This window comes from Azolla caroliniana, unplaced genomic scaffold (genome assembly GCF_043228905.1).
Source record: "Azolla caroliniana isolate FFs.n. ecotype wild unplaced genomic scaffold, voAzoCaro1.0.p SCAF_16, whole genome shotgun sequence".
NCBI classification, from domain to species: domain Eukaryota; kingdom Viridiplantae; phylum Streptophyta; class Polypodiopsida; order Salviniales; family Salviniaceae; genus Azolla; species Azolla caroliniana.
Window position 1 is genome coordinate 12,070,605 of NW_028230451.1, and position 14,055 is coordinate 12,084,659.

The 14,055-nt window shown below is 37.4% G+C and overlaps 1 protein-coding gene across 2 annotated transcripts; it reads right to left on the reverse strand.

Moving 5' to 3' along the window:
- Positions 1-606: 606 nt before the first annotated feature.
- Positions 607-9,977, reverse strand: LOC147853982 (sphingoid long-chain bases kinase 1-like). Of its 2 annotated transcripts, XM_087332113.1 has the most exons (10): positions 9,847-9,977; positions 4,645-5,087; positions 4,178-4,525; positions 3,963-4,056; positions 3,340-3,377; positions 3,085-3,234; positions 2,324-2,423; positions 1,921-1,965; positions 970-1,832; positions 607-890 (listed from the first exon to the last, which is right to left on the reverse strand). In XM_087332113.1, the coding sequence occupies exons 2-10, from the start codon at positions 4,999-5,001 to the stop codon at positions 747-749; spliced, it is 2,139 nt and encodes a 712-aa protein (XP_087188239.1). In that variant the 5' UTR covers positions 5,002-5,087; positions 9,847-9,977; the 3' UTR covers positions 607-746. The 2 variants fall into 2 exon arrangements, with proteins under 2 accessions (XP_087188239.1, XP_087188238.1); XM_087332112.1 differs by lacking the exon at positions 1,921-1,965 and having other exon boundaries at positions 612-890; positions 970-1,892.
- Between the last annotated feature and the right edge of the window lie 4,078 nt (positions 9,978-14,055).

Genomic DNA, 14,055 nt, shown 5'->3' on the forward strand with positions numbered 1-14,055 from the left:
TAAATTGTTATTTAAGTGTCTTGTGTGCACAAAGGAGTGGCGGGCATTTTCTAGAAATTAGGGGAATGTTCCCCATGTAATATTTTCTCTAATATAAAAATATTTTCTAGAAATTGGGGGAATGGTAGAGAAATTAAAAGGTTACTAGAGTTCTTCCTGGTCCTTCACATGATTTTATTAACCTTACGAAAGATTGATGATTGTTCATACATTATTCCTAACAATAGTGTTGACTAAAACCCACCCCTGCACATGGCCTCAAATGAAGCAGTATAATCCAGACCCAGATTAAGCTATGCACTCAATGTCCCCATATTGAGCTAATGTACACTCAATGTCCCCATATTGAGTAGACATAGCCAACAATATCATTAAAAAACTAACTTCTCACGGCAATGTTCCCCTATAGGCAATGACTAAAAAGCCACACATAAACTAAAAGGGGACTGCAACATAGATATTTAACTATCACCTTGATGGAGGCTATTACCTTGGTATGTTGTTCTCTTGTCTTGTGGTGAGACAATAAAGCATCATATTCTGATTCATTACATGTACTTCAGGTCAGGCTCAAAAAAACTCTTCTTTTCATTTCAAAGAGACAGTCCTCAAAGGTACGACTTCAATCTTCTTGTATAGTCCCCAAAGCTAAGACGCGAGTTTTTTTTTCCAGTGTTACAAGTACAAGCTAATATAGCTAATTTTCATGAATGCTCAATAAGCATATCCAATAATCAAGAATTCTTCTAGTTGTTTGCAAGGTGTCCAATGAGCTGACATTGTTCCCTCAGGACAGTGATAGATATGGGTTCGTTAAGGTTCATTAACTCTCCATCTATTCCACATCCCTTGTGTTTACTATTTCCTGGCTTAAGTTTCACTGCTTTCACCTGAAAAAATCTATTTGTTACCTCCATAACATGAATGAAAAAATAAGTTATATTTATCATATCATCAATGAAATGATACCTTGGTATACTGGACAAATGGCAAGGATAAATGCCTGCCAAACTGCATCAAAATCAAAAACCGAAGAAGCTGGAGTCGACCTACTTTATGGATAAGTAAAAGGTCAAGTTTCCTGTCATCATGCTTAGCATTCGGTGCAAGAAGTTGTGATTCTGCACATTGAACTGTTCGGCATTGATGGTTGCAGACCAAGACTGCTAAAAATGGACCTTGCTTGAAGACCCACTTCTCATCCTCGGCAGCTTCTAAAAGCCTGTCCTCCGAGTGAACGTGGCATTGATCTGTTTGAGGAACATCTTTTACATCAAGGAAACTGCCAACTTGAAGGGCCCGTTTCGACTCCATTGTTAATTCTTCAGAAACACGTATCTCCCCCGTCTGCTCTCCTCCTAACATGGAATAGTCCCATGAGGAACCTGACCAGCCTCTATCTATTTTTGACTTGGTGCGGGTGCGGGGTCGGGGGGAAGGAGATCGTGCAGGTGCCACAAAGTTGAGTGCAACCACATCCTCACTTCCAGATGTTGTTGTACTTCCTCGCGTGGAAGGATTTCGCTTCGATTTTGCATCCAACCCACGTACATAGTCCGATGATTCATTGTTCACATCAACCGTTCCATTGAGTATATCATATTCACCCATGCTTTTTCTGCTTATTATTGCAGCAGCCTCATGAGCATTATTCATTTGTGATCCTGCTTCCAAGTCAGTATTACCATCACCTTGTAGATTATTAAAATTGTAAATCGAAGGTATTATACACGGTCCATTTTTGCTAGCCCCATCCTGCTGAGGCTTTATATTAGCTGGAAGATACTCAATCTCACATTCATATGCTGGTAAGCAGATGAATTTCCGAGCACCTGCGAAAAAGTACCTCAATGGTCCAAACCTCTTTTGATACTTCTCAGAGAGTTCCAACACTGTCAAGCATTAAGGATTGTTTGTTACCATTATTACACGATTCACTTCTCAATTCAAGTAAATAATTAAATACTGCCAAAGAAAGAAATTCAAAAGGAAAAGGGGAAAAATCAGTAGAATATAAACATAATGCATATGGCACCTCAAATAGAAGCAAAATAGGCCATGTTTACATCATTGATGCAAACAATTACCAGCGACAATGGGAAACCCTTGTAATAGTATTTTGTACATCAAGTGCCTTTTCTGAATGCATAATGAACTAAGTAGCTACTTCAAATTAAGATGCCTAACTATAGCCTTGCGTTTAATGTATGTAGGCAGAGTTATAATTTTCTTCAATATCTTTACTCCACCTAGAATATAGAACGGGATTGATTTTTTGCTCGCAGGCTATTTACACAAGTAGGGAGTCAAGTCAGATGCGCACCATCACTCATGAAGCCATGGTAGGTGATTGTGAGACCCATATGAACATTGCCAGTTTTCATCCACTCCACTGCAAAAATATCTGTAAGCATCAAGTTTCCCTGTGACAAAGAAAATGCATGATTTAGAAGAAATGCTTTGAAAGTAATGTTTTAGAAACTCCATATAGCGAAGATACAAAATTTTACTATTACTAATCACATTAGTGCATTCGCTATTGCCAACCTAATTTGTACCTCACCATACCATCTTACATTTACAAGAAGCCCATTGCGAACATAAAGCAAAAACATTCAACAATACAACCAATTAGAATGCCAAAAGTAGTGCATATTGTTCGAAGTCAAAGGTATGAAAGCAAGGTCTTTCTCCAGTCTCGGCAGAATGTATACTTCTTGTAATTATGATTTCACTAAAAATTATTTTGCCACATCTCAAGCATCACATACCCTGGCTCATCAACCAGGGATAAAAGTGGAAGCTTCAAATATAATCAGATATCAGGATTCCGCTTGCCTACCCCTGAAGCAAACGTGGTACTAATGTTGGATAATATTTCAGATCCTAGAGAGCATCTACACCGGTTCAAATGGATTGCTGCCTGAACATCTGCTATGCTTAATAGACAACATCTACTAATGCATCTGAACTGTGCACTCTGACATAAGGTCAAAAAGATATGAGGCATATATGAATCAAACTATGTTGCACCTTGCTGTCAATTCCATACACCATGCACTAGTTTGTGCTTGTTGCATGTACCTTCACTATTGCAAGTGCAGCAGCTGAAGGATCACGGACACCCATAACAGACCAGCAGAGGGAATTGTCGGACCCTGCAGGTATAACTCCAATAGGAATTTGTTTGAACTGTTGCTCAATATCCTCTCTACTTAACAGCCCATTTACCACCTGCACAAATTCAATATTAGCAATACTATTTAACGTACCTAAAGGCAATACCTATAATAAAGACAACATGGGATCCTGAAGGGTAGAACTTCCACATTATCATACCTCATTGACAATGCCATCTCCACCAACACATATAATACCTTCATGTTTTAAAGGCAGTTCCCCAAAGGTCCAAAATGACAGATAAATTAGTAGAGTGAAAATGTAACAAATATAATATTTTAAATACATAAAAAAAACAAAGCAAGAAATTCAAACGCAAAGGAGACAAAAATTCCAGTTATATTTCAGAAGATGTAATGGACAATACGTTACTCTTAACATTTATGTTTCTTATTCTGGTGCCATAAACTAGTTAATTGCTAAATCTGCTACCTATGAATTCAATATGAGAACTTTCTATTCAATAATTTGCCCATCCTATGATTATGAGCCACAACCTCTATCTCATTCACTGACAGTGATCTCCAACTTATGGTCTACTGTAAAATTCAATTGATTTCCTATCATTGAATTGACATCCTCATTGCCTAAGCAGATCTGTCACTGTCTCACCTGTCCAACTTTAACCATGCATCATCCTCTGGAGTCAGATCTACTATTGCCCGCACTAAAGAGGCCTACTTAAGTGATGCTGTTCTATTTTATCAGTATCATAGACTCTCCACACGTCACTCATCAACAAGACCATAAATGTGTTCACGGCATGGTTCCTACAGGCATACCGTTTAGACAAGTTGAAATATCAATATTGGCAGCCAGTTTCTCTGCATGATGTGGACCAGTAGTTTCTACTACATTCAGCTTGATTCCTGCCAGCTGTAAATAAGTCCCATTTGTTGAAAATGCAATACAGAAGATAATCACTCCTAACACAAAAGATCACACACTGAACCATTTGAGTCAATAAATATGTATAATACCATGTCAAACAACACACCTTCAATATTGGTTCTACTTCAGAGCTGTAAATTTTGAGGGCACGGCCATGGCCAGAACGAGGATTAATAATAACAAGCATGACACGCCCAACATAAAAACTGGGTGGTGAATCATGCACATCAATCCTGGAACCTTGCTTCTTTGATAACATTGGCAGGAGTGGTGAATGGTTGATGAAACATCTCTGGGATTCAAAAGCATAAATCCACTTCAAAGCCTCTTCAATGTCTGGAGCCAAAAACTGGATATCCTTTTGCTTACGCGATTTCATCTTATATGACCAATATGACTTCGAAATGGGAAATGAATGAACAGTGAATTGACAGGTACCATCATTGTAAGAAACCTGCAAACCAAATTTCTCTTTTATCTCTCTCCTTATCTTGCACACTACATGAATATGTTTCACTTTGGTTCCAATAAATCTCTCACCCTCCCTCTCCCTTAATGAGCAATACAACTTACCGCAACAATGTCAGTTAATTTCAAACATGTTGCTGCGCATGTAAACTCTTTTGTTGTTAGCTTTGCGGAGAGAAAAGCATTCTCGTTGGTTTCCTTCAAAGTCTTCTTACCTCCAGCAAGTGAACCAGTAAGAATTATTGTTTCTAGAACATCTGTGTGCCTGGCATTATTCTCAATCTTCTGACCATGCTGTGTTCCATTAACAGCATCATTTTGTTCACCAACTTTTAGATTCTTGAATCTCCAAAAGAAGTCTTGTCTGTTTGATGTAGTGAAGATATTCTGGGAAATTGTTTCATAAGAAAGCGCAGATTTCCTCGGAATGTGCTTTTGATCCTCATGAAGTTTGTTTGACATTGCAGAAGTGTACAAAACAGTTTTGAACACACACAATAGTCCTTCCTATTCACTTTTGTCAGATGCACCTATTTTTTGTTGTGCTTCTGTATAAAAGATGTCAAAATGAACATTAACTAATTGAATATATAATACATATTATACACTGTTGATGAAAAGAACTGATTTCTGCCACCATGAAACAACCCCATTTCTCTGTTTTTCTTTCTCCAAAGAAAAGCATGGTATGTTGATGCTTTTCCCATCACATCTTGCATGATAGCAAGGATCAATATTAAACTCATAACATTCTGATTGCACTTCTCCCAAAATCAAAGTTCGTGTCAAACAAGTTGCGACGAGAAAAATATCTGTTGAAGCTATCAATAACATGTAGAATTAGCTGAGTCGGATATTTAAGAAACATTTGGGAGTAAATGGGATTGAACATACAACAGGAATTTTCACACAGCAACATTCATGTACAAGAAGTTCCTACCAGTCTAGTATTTCTCGCCACTATGCATTTTAGATTGGTTCTTGCTAGGCACTAGATCATGCATTAGACACATCAAAATACTTAACGAGACCTTTCTATGAAGCAGAAGATTTGGCATGCTGGCAGGATAACAGTCATTTAGAAGATTAGTTCGGAATGCAAGCCTAACATGTCCAACCTAATAGACAAAGATTTACAGTAAGTCTTTGAGATAAATACCATGAGAACTCATGTCCTATTCAAGGTTGTTAGGTACGTTAGATACGGTACATATACCATACGTATATAACGTATTAATACGCATATAGTACCTCCCAATTTAAAAATACATTAAATACGTTTTTTAACATGTTAAATACTTATAAAATATGTATTTTACGTATAGTACGTTAAATACTTCTAGAATTTGAAAATTATTTACCTTTCTAAAAAATATTTGTAATATTGTAAAAAGCATCTATGTTTATACAATTTTGTGATGTACATTATAGTTCTACATCCTAAAATGCATATAAGACATTTGAACATTTTACATCCTAAAATACTTATAATATGGATGTCAACATTCACTTATTCTATTCTATAAATACTTCAAATTGTAATTATTTACGATTATGCCTTCATAGATTGAGGAATTATCTATGATTATCAGACTCAAGATAGGTTTCTCTCTTCTTTTCTCCCTTCTTCATCTTCTATCTTCTGCGATTATCACACTCAAAGTCAGCACAGGTTTCTGTCTTCTTTTCTCTCTTTTTCTTCTTCTTGCTCTTCTTCTTCTTCGTCATCTCTTCTATTCTTCTTTCTTCTTTCTTTTTGCTTCTTTTTCATTAAAACCTTTTTTTTCTTTTGCTTTTTGTTGGGGTTTTCCTTACATTTTTTTATAAATACATATTATACCTGTTTTTTCAAATGTACATTAAATACCATATTGGACAAATGTACATGTACGTGATATTTGACTGAACAACGTTGAGGTATAATATGTACTATACAAATTATGAGGTACTATACATATTTAAACGTTAAATACGAGTACGTAAACAACCATGGTCCTATTCATGCTACAAGTCAATCAAGGGTTACACAAATGGGCTCCTGGCGAGGACATAACAAAGGGGTTACAGTAGATAGGGCAAAATAACAATTTCTCATGCACGTACACCCAACCCCATGGACCATGATATCACCATCCTTGTCATTGACAGATAAAGGCCATTATCTCCTATCACCACAAGCACTTCCCTCACTTCGGAGACCTCTCCATTCTGGATCAACCTATTGCTTAGTAACATTTATATATTTTGATTTGTTCTCAAAGATGAGAAAACACTTAAGATGTAATCTCTTGTTTGATCTTATAGGCCATTTTGGCCTCTTAAAAGACGTTAATATATCTTTCTCTCTCCCTTTATTTTACGAATTCCCCCCATTCATAAGCCTTGCGGTTCAACATACCAATCACAAACTCTAGAACAGCGGTACAAGACTCATTGCCTAGGCAGGCAGCAAGAGATGTACACTCTATTGCCTTTCAAGTCAAGCTCTTCCTATTGGATTCATTGCAATTGTAAACGCAGAGAGGAGGCTCCTTACATTTCATACTTTGATTGATGATTCCTCTAGAAAGTGTTGGGTGTATTTAAGGATAAGACTGAAGTGTTTGCTGTTTTCAGAAACGTTCATGCATTTACTATTACTCAAACAGGTTTGAAACTGAAATGTCCAAAGGAGAGACGAGGAAAGTAAACACTCACTTTACAAATTTTTGTGCAGAAAGTAGAGTCTAACAAGGAGGAGCTTGCTATGCAAGAGGACATCAAAGCGCTCCATGAGAATAACACCTGGGATCTAATTGAGCTGCCCAAAGGAAAAAAGGCTATACCCAACAAGTGGGTCTACAAGGTAAAGACTCTAGAAGGAAAACCCAAGTATAAGGAAATGGACTCTAACAAGTGGGAGCTTGCTATGCAAGAAGAGATCAAAGGCATGAGAATAACACCTGGGATCTTGTGGAGTTGCAAAAAGGATAAAAAGCTATACCCAACAAATGGATCTACAAGGCAAAAACTCTAGAAGGTAAACTCAAGTATAAGGCTGGTTAGTAGTCAAAGGGTACAAACAAATACAAGTAATTGATTTTCAGGAGTTTTTTCTCTAGTAGTCTAAATGACTACACTTAAGACACTTTTCGCTATTTCAGCCTTTTTTGGATTTGAGTTATATCAAATGGATGTAAAGACGGCTAGACGAGGCCCTTTATATGTACCAGGGTTCATGATTCCAAGAAAAGAGCATCTTGTTTGCAAACTTTGATGCAGCCTGTACGAGCTGAAACAAGCCCCACACCTATGGTATAAGAAATTTGATTCTTTCATGCTTCAAAACCTGGTATCAACAAAATTTGATATTGCATATGCAGCAGTAGTAAGGAGATTTATGAGTCAATCTGGACAAAACCATTCGCCTATAGTCAAGTACTTAGATATCTCGTGGCATTAAGGAAAAATGCATTTGTTACGGCAAAGGGAACTTCATGGCTATTGTGATTCTGATATGGAAAATACACTTATAGTTACATCTATACTCTCGCAAGTTTTGTGGTGTTCACAGCGGCAACAAATCATCGCACTCTCTACTACAGAAGCTGAGTATATCTCAGCTACAAAGGCCTCTATGGAGGCCATTTGGTTAGCTCTCTTGTGGAATGGGCTTGGCCTTCCAAAGCAAATTAAGTGTGATAACCAAAGTGTCATACGTTTGGCAAAGAACTTTGTTTACCATGTAAGGAATAAGCATATTGATATTTGCTATCAGTTCATTAGAGAGGTGAAGACAATCGTGTAATCCAACTAGTAAAGATTGATAACACCAAGAATCTGGCAGATTGTTTGACAAGTGTTTATCAGACACTTTCACCAACACTGCTTTGAGCTAGTGGGAGTTATCCAATTGAGTAACCTAGCTCCTTTAAGTGAGGGATTGTTGGGGCTAAAAGCCCTTGGGTTGCTCCTATTAAACGAGAAAAACATGTTTTATATAATTTAATATTTTTTTAGTTTTGTTAGAGGTATACAGTCTCATTTTCAGAACTGTACAACTCCTAAAAAAATATTTTGTACACTAAATGGGATCCTTGGACAAGATTTCAACTCAGCATTAAATACGTGTTTATGAGGCCATGACTTAGCTGTCCCATCAAAATTTAAACCTCTTCTTCTAAGAGCATATTCTATGTACCTTGAATAGCACATTAATATATATGTGCACTCATACCTTGTACATTTTTTTTCAAGTAGTGGGATTTTGTTTTGCAGAACTACTTCCGCTTTCTTGAATAATATTAAGTAAAGAAGAAACGGAAAAAATCAATATATGCTTAAATGTATGGATGCTCTAATAAGCTACTTCTCGCTGTCTTCTCAAAACTCTTCTCAAGATTTTCTTAATTTTTTTCAGTCTGGACAAAAAAGGTTCCTTGTTATGGAAGATATGCCAAAATGATTTACACGCCCTAGTAGGGCATAGTCGCATTCCCTTCATAAGAAGAATTCCTGATATTGGTACGCTGTATGCTTCAAATGATGCTCGTATGGTTCTAGCAGGGGATGAAGGTGCCTGACACATGCATAAAACTGTCATGGTCAATTAGCTTTGTTGGGAAAGTCTTCTTTACTTGTGTCAACACGTTGATGATGAAATTACTAATCAACTTTCCGCTTGATGATGAAGCCAACGGCATTTGCTTTTACATGAATTCTCCTAGTTGAGCAATATTAGCCTGAATGTCAGTATATGATGCGATGCAATTTATGGTATTGGGCACACATACCATTTGTATGGGATTAGCTGCCTTTGCTACATAAGGACCATTATAGTTACAGCTGCCATTAACTCAGGCTTCATTCAACAGCTCCCCCATCATCAGGTCATCAACTCCCTTAACCTTTGGGCACTGGGCAGGTGCCATTATAAATAGAGAGCTGTATGTTTTAGTAAACAGTTCTTCGTCATGATCGAATCCATTTTCTTTTACGAATAATAGAATAACCTAGACATGCATCAGTGCTCATGGATGTTCCGCTCTTGATTCAAATCACCTACAATAATCTATCTCAATTTACTTACGCTTTTCTAGCTGCCTGCTGTATCAATCTTTGCTATCTGTCGGCCTTCATCTTCCCAGAATAAAATATTTATGGAAACAATAATATGCTTTAACGCAACACAAACAGGACACAGTTTTCCCCATCTATAACGCAGGTAGATACTAAATCATGAGCAAATAACAGCCTAGGTAAGATCTTTCAAAAATCCTGAAAGAGAAAAAAGAAAACCTGATAGAGATGGGAGAACCTGGGGCTAACCTCTGCTACCGAGACCTTATCCATGATGTGACAGGAGGATGGCACTCAGATATGTAAGAAGCAAAAGTGTGGTGGCGATCAGGATCCGCAAAAGTGGCTGCACAGACAGAAAGACTGTGTAACACTACTGATTCAACAATTCATTCACTCAGATCGAAAAGAATTATGATAGATGATGGATATTGGCTTGTTCCTAGGACTAAACCGGTTTAGGAACTGGTTCTGCTAATATTTGCAAACTCCCAAACCGGATAAGGCTCTACCGGTTTGGTTTGGACAAACCCAAACCTGTTAAGCCAAAACCGAACCGTTCCTGATTCCTAATTCTCAGTAGCAATAGTAGGAATCAAGATATATTTGTTCCCATCTTTTATATCGGCGTCTTCACCAGTACCACATCGACCCGAAGAACTTCCTCCATATTTGATTAACTACTCATGCTCAAAGTAGTTTCTAGCTTTTTAAAGACTCGGGTCCAAAAATGAAATTAGAATGTATAGCGATCTACATCCATCTATGAATAATTCGTGATCTATCACTATGGTTCTATTTAATATAAACTTGGTTGGTTTTTTCAGTCACTCGACAACCACCCCCATATATATGTATATGTAGAGGCATGGGTACCTTTTTGTGTTCAAGGTAGCCTAATAATAAAATCTGAATGTTTACTTTCCCATTTCTCATAAGGAATATCTTGTGAATGCAACAGACCTACAACATTATGTCGCTCTACCTTATATCATTTGATATTGTAAACATATTTGATCACGTAATTTTGCACACATCAAGTAAATTAGGCCACAAAAAATGTCAATAGATTAGACACCAGTGTTTGATGTGTTCCAAGTTACCTAAGGGATGGTTTATCATAATGCTCAAAAGAAAACAAAATTGACCTAAGAGACATCTAGAACACAAATGTTCAATGTTAGATTAGACAAGAAGCACACGAGAAATGTGAAAGGTGACTTCGTGGGAACCGTGATTTTAATGGCATCTTTAATGTATTCAACTCTCGTTAGAGTCTTTTAATAAAACTATCATTAGGGTATTTCCTTCGAAGTTAATAAAAATATCATATTTTAATTCGATGAAGCTGAGAATGTTAATTTTGTAAACATAACTAAAAGCATTAGTTTTTTTTTTCCAAAAAAAAAACTCCTTCCATTAGTTATAAAATTTTACAAATGAGGCGATTATGTACAAATCCCTAAAGGGACGCGATAGTTCCATCTAATGTAGAAGCCCACTGACTCAAGAAAGGGAGAGGACAACCATTGTTGGATGAAGGCTATGCGTTGTCTTTCAACTCCCTCGGAGCCACCTTTAAGGCCATCATATTGGCTCTTTAGAGTGGCTACAATTTCATTCCATATCTCTTATAGTAACCTTGTTGGATGGGTGGTTTGGTTGGAGAAGACTCGCCTACATCGTTGTTTCCATAGAATCCAAAGGGTTATTGGGCTGACCAATTCCAACACCTCTTGAGATTTGTCATTAACAGGAAAATAGTGGACATTGCCACTAGAGGAGAAAAGAACCTCTTGTGCTTTTATCACCAAAGTCATCCCCTCCTCCTGATGCTCGTATCGGCCAATTGCAGCTTGCCATGATAGCCAACATATATTTCCCCACTTGATTGAACCTTGCACCTGGCATAATTGCAACAAGCGGCCAACCCCCCGCCATGTTCTATGGGACGTTGGGCAGTCCCACAAAGCGTGTCGTATGGATTCTACTACATGTGGGCACTCTACACAATTAGGAGAGCTAAGGTTCCCACGTTGCCATGCTCCCACCGGTAGGGACTTATGTATTAACAGCCATTGGAAAGTGGTAATTCGCCTCACGTGTTGTTGCTTCCAGATTTTCTGCCAAAACTTGGTGATTATTGCGGAGGGAACTTGAAATGTGTGCCAGACCTTCACAGCAGCCGGTTCTCAGGCGGCTTGAGCAGCTAGAATGTGGCGACCCAATCTAGTTGTGAATTGGAAGAAAGGGATGGGTTTGCTTCCTTGCCCCGCGTAGGGATCACGCCGGTCCATTGCAAAGGGTCCCAACTGATCTTACGTAGCCATGTGTTTTCATGAGTACATATATGCCAATCGGGTTGTACTTTGATCGGATCAGGATCTACAATCCATTTATGACCAGTGTACGCGAGTACTCAAATGGCGTTATTCTGTGTGGGTGTCTCAGTGTCTCTCACTTCATGGCCTTCGAGCATGTCTAGTGATCCCCTACCTCTCGGGATCAGAGAGCCCTCCTCCTCGTGGCCTATCCATTTCTCCATTGTCGTCCTTTGAGTGGCAGATTCCCTAATCAATAGCGCGTTAATGATTTCCGATCTCATAGTCCATCCGCCCCTGATTCCATGGAGTATGTTCGCTTGATCTTGTAGTGGCATTGACATAAACCGTCGCCAACATTCTATACTTTTGCCTGGACCTTCTGCAATGTATCCCCATGACAACCCCTTAGTAGCTATATTGATAAGATATTTGCAAAAATAAATAGAAAAATTGAAGTCTTGGATAATATTTGCCCATGTACCTTTATGACTAACACTACCACACCGAAGGAAATTTTAAATATTTTAAAGATTGTGAGCGTGAGTAATTTCCATTTAATAAGTGCATGAACCACTCCAAGAACTTTTTTTCTTGAGCTAAACATCCACATGCAGTAAAATCAACTCCCTTACTCTCAAAAGGAATAGCTCTTCCATCTTGTTAAAGAATGGCGCCAATTAAATAATCAACAAGTAACCAAGGTGAATCTTGACTTTATAAATAATCAACAACTATGGTTTCAACATCAAAATGTTTCAACGGGTTCATCAAGCTAAGTGTTAGAACAATACATACATTCATGCTCCTCGAAAATGGAAAAACATTCTTGTAAATGTTCATCCCAACTTCCCACGATTTGGTTTAGCAAACTTAAGCTTTTGGCCTTTTAAAATGAGTCGCTTATGTAGCCAATTGCAAAACCACCTTACGATGATATATTCATAGGAAACCATCAAAACAAAGGAATGAATGAGTTCTCATGAATTTCAAAGAATAAGCGAGAGTTTGTTTTCATCAATGAACACATTGATCGCTAATTAAACGTCCCAAGTTATTGATCTTTTGAAAAGTTCCATTTCAACATTGTGGCATAAAAATGTGTCTTTTAATGTTTTCAAGATAAAACAAACATGAGTGTATTGTTTATCCAAACGAAGACTATAAATGAGAATATCACCCAAGAAAACAACATTCTTTTCATCTTGAAAAATTTCATTCTTTTCTTGTTGAAAAGTGGTGGAGCATTCGTTAACCCAAACGATGTTGACAAAAAGTTCGTAATGGACATAACATGTAGGAAATGCAATTTTAGGAGTATCTTCCTCAACAATTTGTCTTTGATAGTAGCTAGGTCATAGACCAATTTCTATATAGTATAGAACAATACAATCAATCAATCAATTTGTCAACATGTGATACAAAATTTCAATAGTTATTTCCTTGAACTATAATTTTAGATACACACTCCTTTTTATGAGTCTATCTTATCCTCTTTCAAGTTGCCTATGTTGGTAATGTGGAATTTACAAGAACACCACATGGTATGGGATCTATTTTACAGTCAAGGTTATGCATATGGGGTAATCTAAGTGGCAATTCTAAGGAAAACATCTTCAACGTTGAAATAATACTGTTGAATTGTTGGATCAATCACACAATAGTAAAGTAGGGAACACTAGTTATTACAAAAGTGATAGAATGATTTACCCAAACAATGGATGAAGACCAGTTTTTATTATAAAATTAGGGACAACCCAACATTATATGTATCAATGAACCTTCGACTCATCACATGAAAATTAGGTATTTCTACATAGGAATACATATGACTAAGCAATTGACAAACTTCTCCTTTCATGAATGCTAGCATGTTCAATTCAAATATCTCGATGATGGTGTCTTTAAGCCAAACATTAGTACAATGGAAATGCAAAATGCCCTATTTCATGAAGAAGTCCACTTTCTCTTGGTCCTCAACAACCATGCTGATTTGATTACTGGTTTAACCATCCACAATCAAAACAAGCATTTGTCCCACTTGGTGATGGCATGTAGTTTTATGAGGAGTGGTCCAAGTGTCGTGTTGAACCAGGGCACTAAGCACATCAACATTGTTGTGCTCCATATTTTCGAT